Below are 13,449 nucleotides of genomic sequence, written 5' to 3' on the forward strand. Positions count from 1 at the left end.
CAAAAACAAACAAACCAAAAAAACTCCTGTTGAATATCTCCAAACACAGATTATTTTATTGAGCAAGTTTTCCTTACATAATACCCCCTCTACTTTGAAATTTAATGACCACATTTTTCCAATCAGCAGCCAAGTCAGAAGTCTTGGGATATTGTTAGACTGTTAACTTTTTCTGCTTATATCAAATCTGTTAAATCTTCATTTTTTAAGCTATGAATGATCAGATGCTTATGTCCTTTTCTAGTGTTTGAGACCTTTCAAACTACAATACAATTTTGAAGTTTGGGCTGTAGGGGCTGTCCTAAGGTTAGCTAACTTTAAGATAGCTGGGTATAGTTTGAATATACCCTGTTAGCTGGATATGGTTATCCGGCTAACTAGCCGAGCCACTCAGTAGCTCAATATTACTGTCGTCTTGTTTTTTTTTAAGCAGCCATGATTATTGTAATTGCTTGTATATAGTCTTCCACAATATAGATTTCAACCTCTGCAGCTACTTCAAAGTGCTGCAGCCCGCATCCTGTCTGGTACACGGTTGCATGAACATATCACTCCCCGTTTCTCATCCCTTCACTGGCTGCTGTTGAAGTAGCGGCTAAAATATAAAATCTTGTACTTAATCTACAGGATTCTGCATAATATCAAATGCTGGACCAGCTCCCATACTCAGGATTTACAGGCCTGCATGATCGCTTTGCTTGGAGGGAAAATGCTTGCTTGAAATCCCCCATAGTAAATTTTTTACTGTTGTAAACAGTTATGGCTACACCGAATGATGGCATATAAAATCAGTAAATAAATAAAAACGGCAAGATTGGAGTTACGAGACCGAGCCTTTTCTTTGGCCGTTCCAATTCTTTGGAACTCCTTACCCGATGACAGAACAATATGCAGCATAATCAGTTCAAAAAGGTTATAAAGACCTATCTACTGTATTTAAACAGGCATATGGTCTAGATTGAATGCTCTTTAAATTTGTGTCTTCAAGCCTATTTCAGACTTTGTCCATTTAGCTGACTTTCTATGTGCCCATGTCTTGAATTGTTTTGTTCTATATTTTACTATGAATGTTACTTTGGAGGTTGCCTTGAAATGGCTTCCTGAAAGTGCGATGTTTAAATTTTAATAAACTCAATTCTAATTCAAATTGAGGGTAGGCCAATCTCCACTCATCCATTGGTATCCAAGTTCATGAAAGGCTTATGGCATTACTAAATCTCCAATTGTCAAAAGAACCTATTCCATAGGATATGAATGTGCTTCTGGCACAACTGACGACACCTATGTTTGAACCATTGGAGTCTACTTCTCTCAGATCTCTTGCATAATATTTCTAGTTGCAATTACATCAGCCAGAAGAATCTGTGAACTCCAGGCTTTAGTTCATTACTCTTCTTATTCACCTATTTTGCAACAGGTTTTACCAAAGGTGATATCTGCTTTTCATATTAATCAAGCCATCATTTATCTATTTTCTTTCAAAGACCACATACACATGAAGGTGAAAAAGCCCTTTATTCCTTACACTGTAAAAGGTTTGGCTTACTACAGGAAAATAACCCAGCCTCATCATCAGGCCTCACAGCATCTCTTATGATCCTAACCTACTGGGCATAGTAGTAGCCAAATGAACATTGCCCAATTGGCTAGCAGGACTGTATTGCACATTGTTTTATCCTAGAAGGCATCCAGATCAGACTCTGTCTAGGCTTATCAAGTGAGAGCCATGGCCACATCAGTGACTCATCTAAGATCAGTACCTATTGAAGATATCTGCGAAACTGCAACTTGATCGTCAGTGTAAACTTTCACATTCCATTATTGTTTGAAATTTAACAAAAAGTGACAGTAAATTTGGGCAAGCAGTTTTGTGTAACATGTTTATGCACTAGTTCACATTCCACGGAAGGTTCTGGGTTGCTTATTTAGAAAACACTCCTATGCAGCTCTCAGCTTGGGGCTAATTCATGGCTAATTCAGCCCTGTTTGTCGATGGAGAATGCAAATTTGCTTACGGTAAATAGTGTCTTCTAGATAGCAGGATGAATTAGCCATGTTAAACACCTGTCTGCGTCCCTGGAGTGTCGACTACTTACCTAGAAATAACTCTAATATTTACTGAAGAAGCTCATGAGGCAATGGATGCATGGGAATTCCTGCACATGCTCAGGAGTTCAAACTCTCTGAGCTTAGAGAGAAGGGTTCTTTTGGTGCTGTCAGATGTTATCAACGTGTCGTGGCTAATTCATCCTGTTGTCTATGAAGCAAATTTGCTGTGTGCACATTTTGTTTGCTTTTCTTTACCCTTATTCCCTATTCTTTCCAATCTACCTCACAGGAAAGCCAACATGCACAGCTGCCAGTGTTCTCCATTTTTGCCCTAATGCCACAACATACATAGGTTTGGTATTGGGGGAGGGGTAATATGTACATGAGACACACAGCTGCATATAATGTTTCATTTTGTTCAATAGCATGGTATTGTCATAAGAACAAAATTTGGTTCCTCTCTTTCCTGTTATACCTTGTGTAGGCAGCAAACTCTTCTTTAACAGCACTCCTACCTCATGCCAGCTGAAGAAGGCAGGAGTTTCGTAAATTTCAGTATTGGTTTGCACAGAGCCGTAAATATCGGGTTGTTGACTGATATCCTGTATTTTACCAGAAGAAGTGTGAGGTTTTGTTTTTACTCTAGAATTCGCCTTTATGGTGAAAACTTTAATATTCCTGTTCTTTTGCTGACCTGAATATGAGCGCAATTTGATTTCTGTGGCACTGTTGATACCTTAGCACTGAATAGAATGATGTATTCGCAAGCCTAAGCAGTGGTTTTCTGTTTTCCCTATTTCTATTCAGTTCTCCACTGTTGACAAGCTGGGACAGAATATTGCTGTGGTTGGAAAGTTTGGGTTTGCACATTATTCCTTACTCTCCAAAAAATGGAAGCTGTTTGGAAACATCACCCAGGTGTGTAACTAGAGCAATAAGTAACACTTGCAAGCAGACTATTCAAGCGAAAACTTTATCAATGAGGGTCTTAATGAATTGAAATGATCATTTTAATTTTTCCAGACGGGTCTGTTTAACATCCATGTCTGCAGGTGTATCTGGGTTACACTGTAATCACCCATGTCAAGAAAGGGGGTTATGGGTGGAAGAGCTTCAGAACAATACTTTTTAATGTATACAACCAGAAATGGTGAACTAGAACAGCCAGTGGGAGTTGAAGGTGAGCAGATAGGGAGTATGTGAGCTTTCCACTACTGGTCTCTACAATAGTTTCTTTTTCAGTACTTCACAGCCAGTGTTCACAATATTGTCTAGTTTGGAATAGAGGCATTTGAGTAGGTTCATAGGTATTGAGAGCAAAGAGCAGTTCACTTAAATTTCGAGGCATCTCCATTTGAGGTCTCTGTCAGATAACTCTGGGACCCTCTTTATTTTATAATGCTCATTATAGCCTTGATTCAGCCCATTTTTATCCTGTAATGACTATTCCTTTCCCTTTCCTGCTGTTAACAGTAGAGGTCTGTGTACATGCTCAGTAGCATCTCATATTCAGTAGCTTGGAGAGCAGACAGGTGAGAGAATAGTGCCCATCCTTGTTCATTTTGCCATCTAATCAGACATTTGGTCAGCTAGACAAAGTACATGGAGGTTTCATCATCAAGCATTTACAGAGGGATATATAGTTGTATGTGGCCTTGTGTTTGACCAGATTAGCTCTGCTATAATGAATATATGCATTTAAGGAGTTGGCTTCTATTCAAAACATTTAGAAAACTGCTGCTGAGTTGCACCATGACTTTATAGTTTTGACTTTAGGCATAATTAATTGCTTACCTGCTTAGACATACAAAGACTGATTATTGAAACTTTGACCTTGTAGTTATGCCCTGGTAGGACTACTGAGAGCTGGAGGCAAACATTCAGGCCCTTAACCTAGCAGAGACTTAAAGATGGAGAATGACAGCCCAAAAGATGGTCATTATTACTTTTTTTTTTTTTTTTTTTAATTTAAGGTAAGTCATTTTAGTTTAAAAATTAAAGGGTGGGACGGAGCAGTGACGTCACCAGCTAAGATGGCCGCTTGAGATTCTAGCTCTCACCCCCTCCGGAAAGGATCCTCTTCCATTGTCGACTCAGCCGGCATAATATCGGCAAATTTGGGCTCCCCAGAACGCTACACCAGTATAGATGACAACGCCACGGAAAAAACCCGATTTAAATCGCTTCTCGTTTGCATCGGCAGCAGCGTCAGCAATCCTCTGGGAAGGAGACAAAATGGCACCTGCCCGCAAGAGCGAGGAGGACGACCCGGGAACTGCGGTAGACACGGGGAATGGAGATTCCATCCCGGACTGAATCTAAAAATTGGTTTCAGGAATTAAGGGGAGATATGGCCCGATTTCGCCAGTTGGGAGCAATGATGGAGGATATGAAAAAAGATATCGGGGAGCTGGAGAAGCGTATTGATGACACTGAGACCAGCATTGATGACCTACATGCTGAGGTTGATAAAATTCGAGACGAGCAGGAAAAATACAGAGAAGCACAGGAGGAGCTGCAAATGCATGTTGAGGAATTGGAAAACAGAGCAAGAAGAGTAAAGTTTAAGATTTAGAGGGGTGCTTGAGGTTGAGGAATACAGACACTGGTTTAAAGTTGTGCAGGACATTTGCAAACATCTTTTGGACCCCAAAGGCAACGCAGGGAGCCCACAGGAGGTAGTCCTGGAGCGGGCACACAGAGCGCTTGGGAATCCACGCAGCAACCAAGCAAGAGATATTGTAGCCTGTTTCCACAGCTTTTTGGTTAAGGAGAAAGTGGCACATGCCAGAAAAGCTGGATCCATAATGTGGCAGGATCATAAAATTGAAGTGTTCAGGACCTGGCTATCTCCACTATCAGAAAGAGGAGGGAATTCTGGGATATTATTCACATTTTGCGTAACCAAAATATGATACTGCTAGCTGTTCCCCTTTGGACTTCATTTCACGTTCAGCGGTGTAGTATCAAGAGTACATAAGGTCTCTGAAGCTGAAAATATCCTAAGGGCGGCTGGTTTGGTTACTACAGACCTCTCAGGACACAAGGATCACCCTCGTACAAGCAGCATCCCGATGGAGGATCAGCCTCGTTGGAAGAGAGTGGATAAAGGTGACAGATGTCTGTGCCGGCGGTCCGGGGGAACAGCGGAGCTTCAGGAGCCCGGATAGGACCTTGACAGGAAGAGCCAGAGATCTCTAAAAATAACTTGGAGGCCTTAGTTTGCTATCGCCTCTGATTTGGCTCGGAGTGCGGACTGCAGTCAGCTGAAAAAGGCAGCTTTGCATGTGGTGTATACATAGTTGATGGAGGGGGATCTGTTTACTCGCCAGTTCGTATTATATATGTATTAATAACGTCAAAGGCGTGCTGGGAAGGGGGAGGGAGGGTTGAGAGTTACTATGGTTCAGTGGTGACATCATGTCTCTCAAGGTGGTTATCCACATGATGGAGTGTGGATTGGAGGGGGGGTTGGGTACTGTTGGGGGGGGGGGGATGGGGGGAGGGAGACAGAGTACACTTAGGTCGGTGCTTCAGGGCAGCACTTCTCAACTGGTGTGTCGCCAAACACCGGCAGGTGTGGCACATCTCCCGGTGTCCCACTGCCCTTTGCACTTCCCTTTTCCCAGCCCCCATGGGCCAATTGGAAGCCTCCTTTCTTCCTACTCCCATTGCCCAAAGGGAAGCCTCCTTCATTCTGCCTGCCCCCGCGCAGGCAAATCGGAAACCTCCTCCTTTCTACCTACCAGTGGCAGTAGGAAGAAGGGGGGAAGCCTTTGGCCGGTGAGGCAGGCATCGCCTAGCCCAAGGGTGGGAGAAATAGCAGTTTTGAACTCAGACGAAGCAAGGCCACCACAGTCCGTGGCAGCGAAGAGGAAACCCGACCCCGACCGAGGCTACCACGGGAGCCCATCCCCGTGGTGGCGAAGAGGAAACCCGACGCCGATGAAGGAAAAGGCCACCACAACCCGTGGCGGCGAAGAGGAAACCCGACCCAGGCTACCACGGGAGCCCATCCCTGTGGTGGCGAAGAGGGAACCTGACCCCGACGAAGCAAGGCCGGCACAGCCCGTGGTGGCGAAGAGGAAACCCGACCCCGACAGAGGCCACCACGGGAGCCCATTCCCGTGGTGGCGCAAAAAGAAGGCCCGCCGGAGTAAAGCCGTGGCGGTACCGGAGCCCATCCCAGCAGTGAAGAAAGAATGTTTTTGGTGAGAGCGGGTGTGAATGAGTGCCTGGGTGAGAGCTGGCGTGTGTGGGTGTGCCTGGGTGAGAGCTGGTGTGTGTGGGTGTGAATGGATACATGGCTGAGAAGCTGGTGTGTGTGGGTGTGCCTGGGTGAGAGCTGATGTGTGTGGGTGTGAATGGGTGCCAGGGTGAGAACTTGTGTCTGTGGGTGTGAATGGATACATGGGTGAGAGCTGGTGTGTGTGTGTGCCAGGGTGAGAGCTGGTGTGAATGGGTACCTGGGTGAGCTTGTGTGTGTGTGAATGGATGCATGGGTGAGAGCTGGTGTGTGTGTGCCAGGGTGAGAGCTGGTGTGAATGGGTACCTGGGTGAGAGCTTGTGTGTGTGTGTGTGAATGGATGCATGGGTGAGAGCTTGTGAGTGTGGGTGTGAATGAATGCCTGGGTGAGAGCTGGTGTGAATGAGTGCGAGAGCATTTGTTTTGATTGCGAGAGAGACTGGTCAGAAAGATGACTGGTGTGAGAGAGACCGAGACTGATTGTGGGGTCTAATTGGAGGTATGTGTGTGAATGACTGGTTGTGGGCACTAAGGAAGAGGACTGTGAGGTCAGAGCTTCAGCAGCCCTTGCTGCTTCTGGTGAGTGCTATTGGCCTGGAAGGGAAAGGAGTAGGAGAGTTGCTGGAGAGGGTAAGTAAAGGTGGCTTTTTAAATTTATTTTTCTTGATTGACTGCCATTTTAATTATTGGGTATTATGCGATGTCTGCTGTTTTGAAATATTTTATTGATATTTGGACATGTTTTAATAATTTTTGAGTTTTTAATTGTTGGATATTATTCTGTTCATTTTAGTATAGCTTTACAATTATTTCTGTGTGGGGCTCTATAGCAGCTTGGCTTATTCTGTTTTCCCAATTGGAAATGTATTAGTGTTTAGGGCCTGGTTTAATAGTTATATTTCTTAGATAGGATTGTAACTTTATTTAAAGGTTTTTTTTTACCGACATTTTGTAGGTACATCTGTTTTAGTGTGTTCCATAATACAGGTGTAACTTTGTGCGGGTTAGTTTGTGTGCATTATTGCAAATCCTGAGAGTCTGTTAGGTGCTATATTTCTCTTTCCATTTTTCCAGGTTCGCACTGCATGCAGAGTGGCTTTTTTTGGTTGTCCATTCCAGTTTCTGTCTTCATATTTATAATTTGTGTTTTTTCTGTACTTGGTGAAGGATGTGTGACCAAGGTGAGGTATTTAACTAGCATTGTAGGCATTTGTATCAATCTTATTTGTTGTGTTTTCTCAATAGGATATGCATTAGTGGTAAAGTACTGTCTTTTCATAAGGAAGGCTATTTTGCCTGGTAGTAAAGAGTTTGTTTTGCTTTTACTGGGATGTCATCAGAACCAGAATATCTTTTTTGTATGGCGGGTTGTACAGGGTAATGCCCTAGATCTGCTCTGCACTCATTGCTGGGGTTGAGGGGATTCCTGTGGATGCAGAGTGCATGTTTACATTTAGCCCCATGATGGTCACATGTTCATTGTGTCACGCATGTGAGAACCATCTGTCAGATGTGTCCCGGCCAAAAAAAGGTTGAGAACCACTGCTTCAAGGAACGGATGCAGGGATGGGCGAGATGTGGTGACAGTTCAAGGTGGATAACAATTGACCCTAATTCTGGGGGATGGGAGGGGAAGCAGAGAGTACTGAGATGACATAATGGGGGCCCCTAAAAATTATATCTCTCCATGTGAAAGGGTTGAACACCTACACCAAAAGGCAGGTGTTCTTGCGGGACATGAAAGCTATGCAAGCAGACATCATATTTAGTCAAGAAACCCATATTAGAAAACGGTTTGAGCGGTTAATGCCTTCTAAAGAATACCCGCAAGTTTTTCATGTGGCGGCCACCATTCATAACAAATATAACGGGGTAGGGATACTGATGGCTAAGACATTGGTTGCAGATGTTCTTACGTTGGTGAGAGATGTTGAGGGGTAGGTACATTCTTTTGAAAGCTAAGATCATTGATAAGATCTATACACTTCTTAATCTTTATGCACCGAACACTGATCAGGCATCATTTCTGACTAAGGTTTCTACATTATCAGTGAATGGTCGGAAGGTCATCTCATAGTAGGAGGGGACTTTAATCTTACTCGCTATCCCTATTTAGATAACTCTCACAGTGGCAGTGGAGGGAGTAAGGTGAACAGGCAGGAACTCAAGCACTTAATAGCTGATAGGGGGCTCATTGACGTATAGAGGCTGCGCAACCCTCCGGTCAGAAACTATACTTTCTTTTCTCACCCGCATCAGTCTTACTCCAGGCTCGATTACTTTTTGATAGACAAGGCCATAGTGGGTTTGGTACGGAATGTCGAACTAGGCAACATAACATGGTCCGATCATGCACCTAGTTGGCTTACTATAGAAACCGGGGGGAGTCAGGCGGGTACCAAATTTTGGAGGTTAAATGAGACTCCTGGAGGGATAAGACTTTTGTGGAACAATTGAAGGAGGAGATCACAGCTTATTTGGACATCAATGCTGATGGGGAAGTTTCTCCTGGCACCCTATGGGAAAGTCTTAAGGCATATGTGAGAGGACTTTGTATAGTCCAAGCCGCACATTTAAAAAAGGAGAAGGAAAAAGAGCGACTCTTTGTTGGAGAGTGTCAATAGATTAGAGTTACGGCACAAACGTACACCCGATACTGATACTTTCCAGCATTTACTGGAAACGAGACGGGCACTCCATACATTAGAGATGGATAAAATAGCCTACCAATTGGAGAGGCTGAAACAGCAGCATTTTGAGTATGGTAACAAAGCGGGGCGACAATTGTGATTCCCTCTCCTTTAGCTTCTGTGCCAATCTCAAATTACTAAAATCAAGAGTCTCGAGGGTCAATATGTTTATTCGCAGAAGGAAATAGGGCAAAGTTTCATGCAATTTTATAGGACACTATATAATTCAAAATCCCAGAGTTCACCACAGGAGATTGCTCAATATTTACGAGAAGTAAACCTTCCAGAGCTTCCATTAGACCAAAGGGATATGCTCAATGTGGAATTGAGGGAGAGATTTCTCACATTATTAAAGAACTTAAAATGGGAAAGGCACCAGGGCTAGATGGTACACAGCCAAATTTTATAAAGTGTTTGCTGTGGAGTTGATTAAACCCCTAGTGGCTATGTATAATGCGTTAAGAGCGGGAACGCTCTCCCCAACAGCGAATACAGCTGGAATCACTGTGTTAGCTAAGCCCGGTAGAGATCACACACTTTGCGGCTCCTACAGGCCGATTTCTCTGATCAATATTGATCTGAAAATTGTGGCCCGAGCTCTGGTTATACGCCTTGGTCGGGTGGTCCCCAAGCTGGTGGCAATTGATCAATCAGGTTTCATACCTGGGAGACTTGCATCGGATAATGTGAGGAGGGTGGTAGAATCGATGTGGTGGGCACAATCCAAATGCATCCTGGCGGTGGATGTTAGCGGTGCTGTTAGCGGTTCATTGGCCCTACTTATTTCATGTTTTGGAGGTTATGGGGGTGGGGGATTTTTATTATATGAATACAGAAACTGTATGGAAACCCACAAGCAAGGATAAAAATCAATGGGGCTTATTCAGACCCTTTTGAAGTTAAACGGGGCACGAGACAGGGGTGTCCGTTGTCGCCTCTGCTGTTTGCCCTCTCGTTGGAGCCATTTGCGGCCAAAGTTAGGGGACTCCCGAGTATTCAGGGAATCCAGGTAGGGGAAGAGAATTATAAGATATCTCTATTTGCGGATGACTTGCTTTTCACAATCTCAGATCCCGCAGACTCGTTAAAAATCTTACTGGCCGAATTAAGATTTGGGAGAATGTCTGAATTTAAAGTTAACGCAGATATATCAGAGCTTTTAAATGTCTCTATGCTGGTAGCTCAGTGCGCAGCGGTGGGTGGCTCACTACCTTTTCGTTTAGCAAAGAATCATATAAAATATTTAGGGGTCATATTTAGATGGATTATATCGCATAAAATATGACTCCTTGTTATCCCAAATACAAGAAGATCTGGACAGATGGGACAGGTCAGACATTTCTTGGCTTGGCAGAGTAGCGGCGGTAAAAATGAACATCTTGCCTCACTTTTGCTATATGTTTCAAACCCTGCCCGTAGAGGTACCGGAAGGAGAAATGTGCATATGGCAAAAAAAAAAAAATGTTCCGCTTCATTTGGAAAAGGACCCCCCCCCCCCCCAAGAATGTCTCGCCAGAAACTTTATAGAGATAAAGCTTGAGGAGGTCTCAATATCCCCAATTTAAGTTGGTACTACACAGCTATCATGTTGGGAGTGGTTATTAGCTGGCATAGAAAGGGTGAGATAAAACCTTGGATAGCCATTGAGCAATCGGTGGCAGGAGATTGGCCCTTGGACTCTCGGGTAAGGATTTGGGGAAAGTAAATAGTAAATTCCTCGCCCCTTTTTCGCAATCTGTTCTTAAGATTTGGACTAAGTGGAGGACCCACCTGGCGGGCACCAAGGGGATATACCACTCCATATCATTTTTAATGAATCCGGAGTTCCCACCGGGGATGGACAAGTCATTAATCCATAGGTGGAGGCAGATGGGTCTCACGAGGGTGGGACAATTTTATTCTGGGTCCCAGTTGATTCCTTTCCCAGATTTACAGGAAACATATAAATTAACACAGTGGGATAGGTATCAGTACATACAACTTGCCCATTATTTCCGGTCAGAAGGGGCACCTGGGGAATTCCTTAAAGGCAAGACACTATTTGAATCATATTACAAACACTGGACCCATTAAAAGACCAGTCTCCTGAATTTACCTGCTCATCAATAGTAGCCCAAGGGTCAAAGTACTATATCAGCAGCAGTGGGAGTTGGATCTTGGGGGTGAATTATCTGATACTGAATGGGATAAGTGTCATATGTTAATGGGTCGGTGTTCTATATCTGCTAATATTAAGGAGAACGGATACAAATTATTGTACAAGTGGTATTTGGCGCCTGTCAGAATACATAGAATGAATCGACATGTTAGTGACCCTTGGAGACAATGTGGGGAGAAGGGCACATTTTTTCACATGTGGTGGACTTGCCCTAAGATAGCGAAAACCTGGGAATTAGTTGTGAGACATGTGTCCGATGTCTTGGGGGTGAACATTCCTCTAGACCCCAAAGGATGTTTACTTAGTTTACTAGATGGGATATTGGGGATCAGGCATAGATTGCTGGCACTGCAGATTTTTATTGCTGCATGGTGTGAAATAGCGTTTTGGTGGAAAAAGGCGGATGCACCCACTTTAATGAATATTATAACCCGAGTAGATAGAATTTATCAGATGGGTTACCTCACCACTGTCAGGAACGATCATGCCCATAAATTCCATGCCATCTGGGAGCCCTACTTCTACTGGAAATGAAAGCAGGCGTAACAGGTATATTGAAGTCCACATCGCTTGAGTTCCGGATAAGGGGTGAGGTGGTGGTGGGGGGCAGGGGTGGGGGGAAGGGAACATGGGGGATAATGTGAAAAATGAATGGATGATGACATGAAAATGGTACCTTTAACATATCTTGTTTGTTGCATTTCAAGTTACTTAGGTCAATTATGAGGTTTGTTCCTTGGTTAATCTGGTCGCTGAAAATGTTACTGTAGTTTTTATCAAACTTCAGCAATGTTGTGAACATTTATATATTACAAATGTACTCTGTTTGCTTTATGAATAAATAAAAACTTACAGCAACAAAAAAAAGGGTGAAAGTGCAGCACATGGGTGACAGCCTAGCAGAGAGAGTTCACAATTTTATAAAATGCCAATACTCCAGAAGACTGGAGGATGGCCAGTGTGATTCCAATTTTTAAAAAGAGTTCCAGAGGGTGATCTGGGAAACTAGACTAGTGTATCTGACATTTGTGCTGGGCAAAATGGTAGAAGCTATTTTTAAAACAAAATTGCTGGCCACATAGACGTGATTTAATGGGGAGAGTCAACATGTTTTTTGCAAAAGGAAGTCTTGTCTTACCAATTTACTAGATTTTTTGAGGCGTAGATATTCAGATAAAAGTGAGCCCGGTTGATGATGTGGTTTGGATTTTCAGAAGGCATTTGACAAAGTCATGAGATTCTTCGAAAAATTGGGCGGTCATAGTATCAGAGGCAGAGTCCTATTGTGGATTGGAATTGGATAAAAGATGGAAAACAGAGGTTTGGACTAAATATTTAGTTTTACAAACGGAGAAGGATTTAATGGAGTGTCCCAAGGGTCTGTATTGAGACCTGTGCTGTTTCTCCATTTATGAATGTGCTAAAGCAATAGTCCCCAACCCTGTCCTGGGGGCCCACCAGCCAGTCGGGTTTTCAGGATATCCACAATGAATATGCATGAGAGAAAATTTGCATGTTATGGAGGCAGTACTTGTTATGGAGGCAGTGCATGCACATTTTCTCTCATGCATATTCATTGTGGATATCCTGAAAACCCGACTGGCTGGTGAGCCCCCAGGACAGGGTTGGGGACCACTGCTAAAGGAACCATGAGTGACATGCCCAGATTTGCAGATGACACAAACTGTTTGAAGTTGTTAAAGCAGCGGCAGATTGTGAAGAACTACAGAAGGACCTGTGGATCCATAAAGGCTAGAGGATGGGAATGAAGAGCCAAGGGGGTGGCTTGCTGGAATGGTGATGGCTACTACCTGGTGATTACTACCCTTACTCAATAAACCTTCCCACGGTTAATGCAACTCCAACATTGCTCTCTGCTTCAACGGCAAGGGGAAATGTGGAAAAGAGGATTTGCATTCAGACAACAACCAACAAGGACTGAACTACACAATCTGGGTAAACAAGCATGGGGGTAGCTTGCTTATTGCGGTGGTTACTACCCTAAACCAATTAAGCCTGATACTTCACTTTGAATGCATATGCAGTGTCTCTGCTTCAACGGCAGGGGGAAATGTGGAAAAGAGGATTTACATTCAGACAACATCCAACAAGGCACTGATCTGTGCAGTCTGGGTAAACAATCATCAGGGTAACTTGCTTGATGAGGCAGTTACTACCCTTAACCATTAAACCTTATGATTTACCTTTGATGCAACTCCAACATTACTCTCTGCATCAACGGCAGGGGGTGGCAGAAATTCGAATCAAACAGTTACCAACAAGGGCCCTGAACTTTGGTCAGTGAA

General features: G+C 43.6%; 1 protein-coding gene across 2 annotated transcripts in view; it reads left to right on the plus strand.

The window, feature by feature from the left end:
- RIC1 (RIC1 homolog, RAB6A GEF complex partner 1) overlaps nt 1-13,449 on the plus strand; it is a 312,556-nt gene that overhangs the window by 190,581 nt on the left and 108,526 nt on the right. For both annotated transcript variants that reach the window (XM_029613872.1, XM_029613883.1), the window contains exon 14: nt 2,857-2,967. In XM_029613872.1, the coding sequence (XP_029469732.1) occupies nt 2,857-2,967 (111 nt within the window). The remainder of the gene's footprint in view (nt 1-2,856; nt 2,968-13,449) is intronic.

The sequence above is a fragment of the Rhinatrema bivittatum genome, chromosome 1, assembly GCF_901001135.1.
Source record: "Rhinatrema bivittatum chromosome 1, aRhiBiv1.1, whole genome shotgun sequence".
Classification (NCBI taxonomy): Eukaryota; Metazoa; Chordata; class Amphibia; order Gymnophiona; family Rhinatrematidae; genus Rhinatrema; species Rhinatrema bivittatum.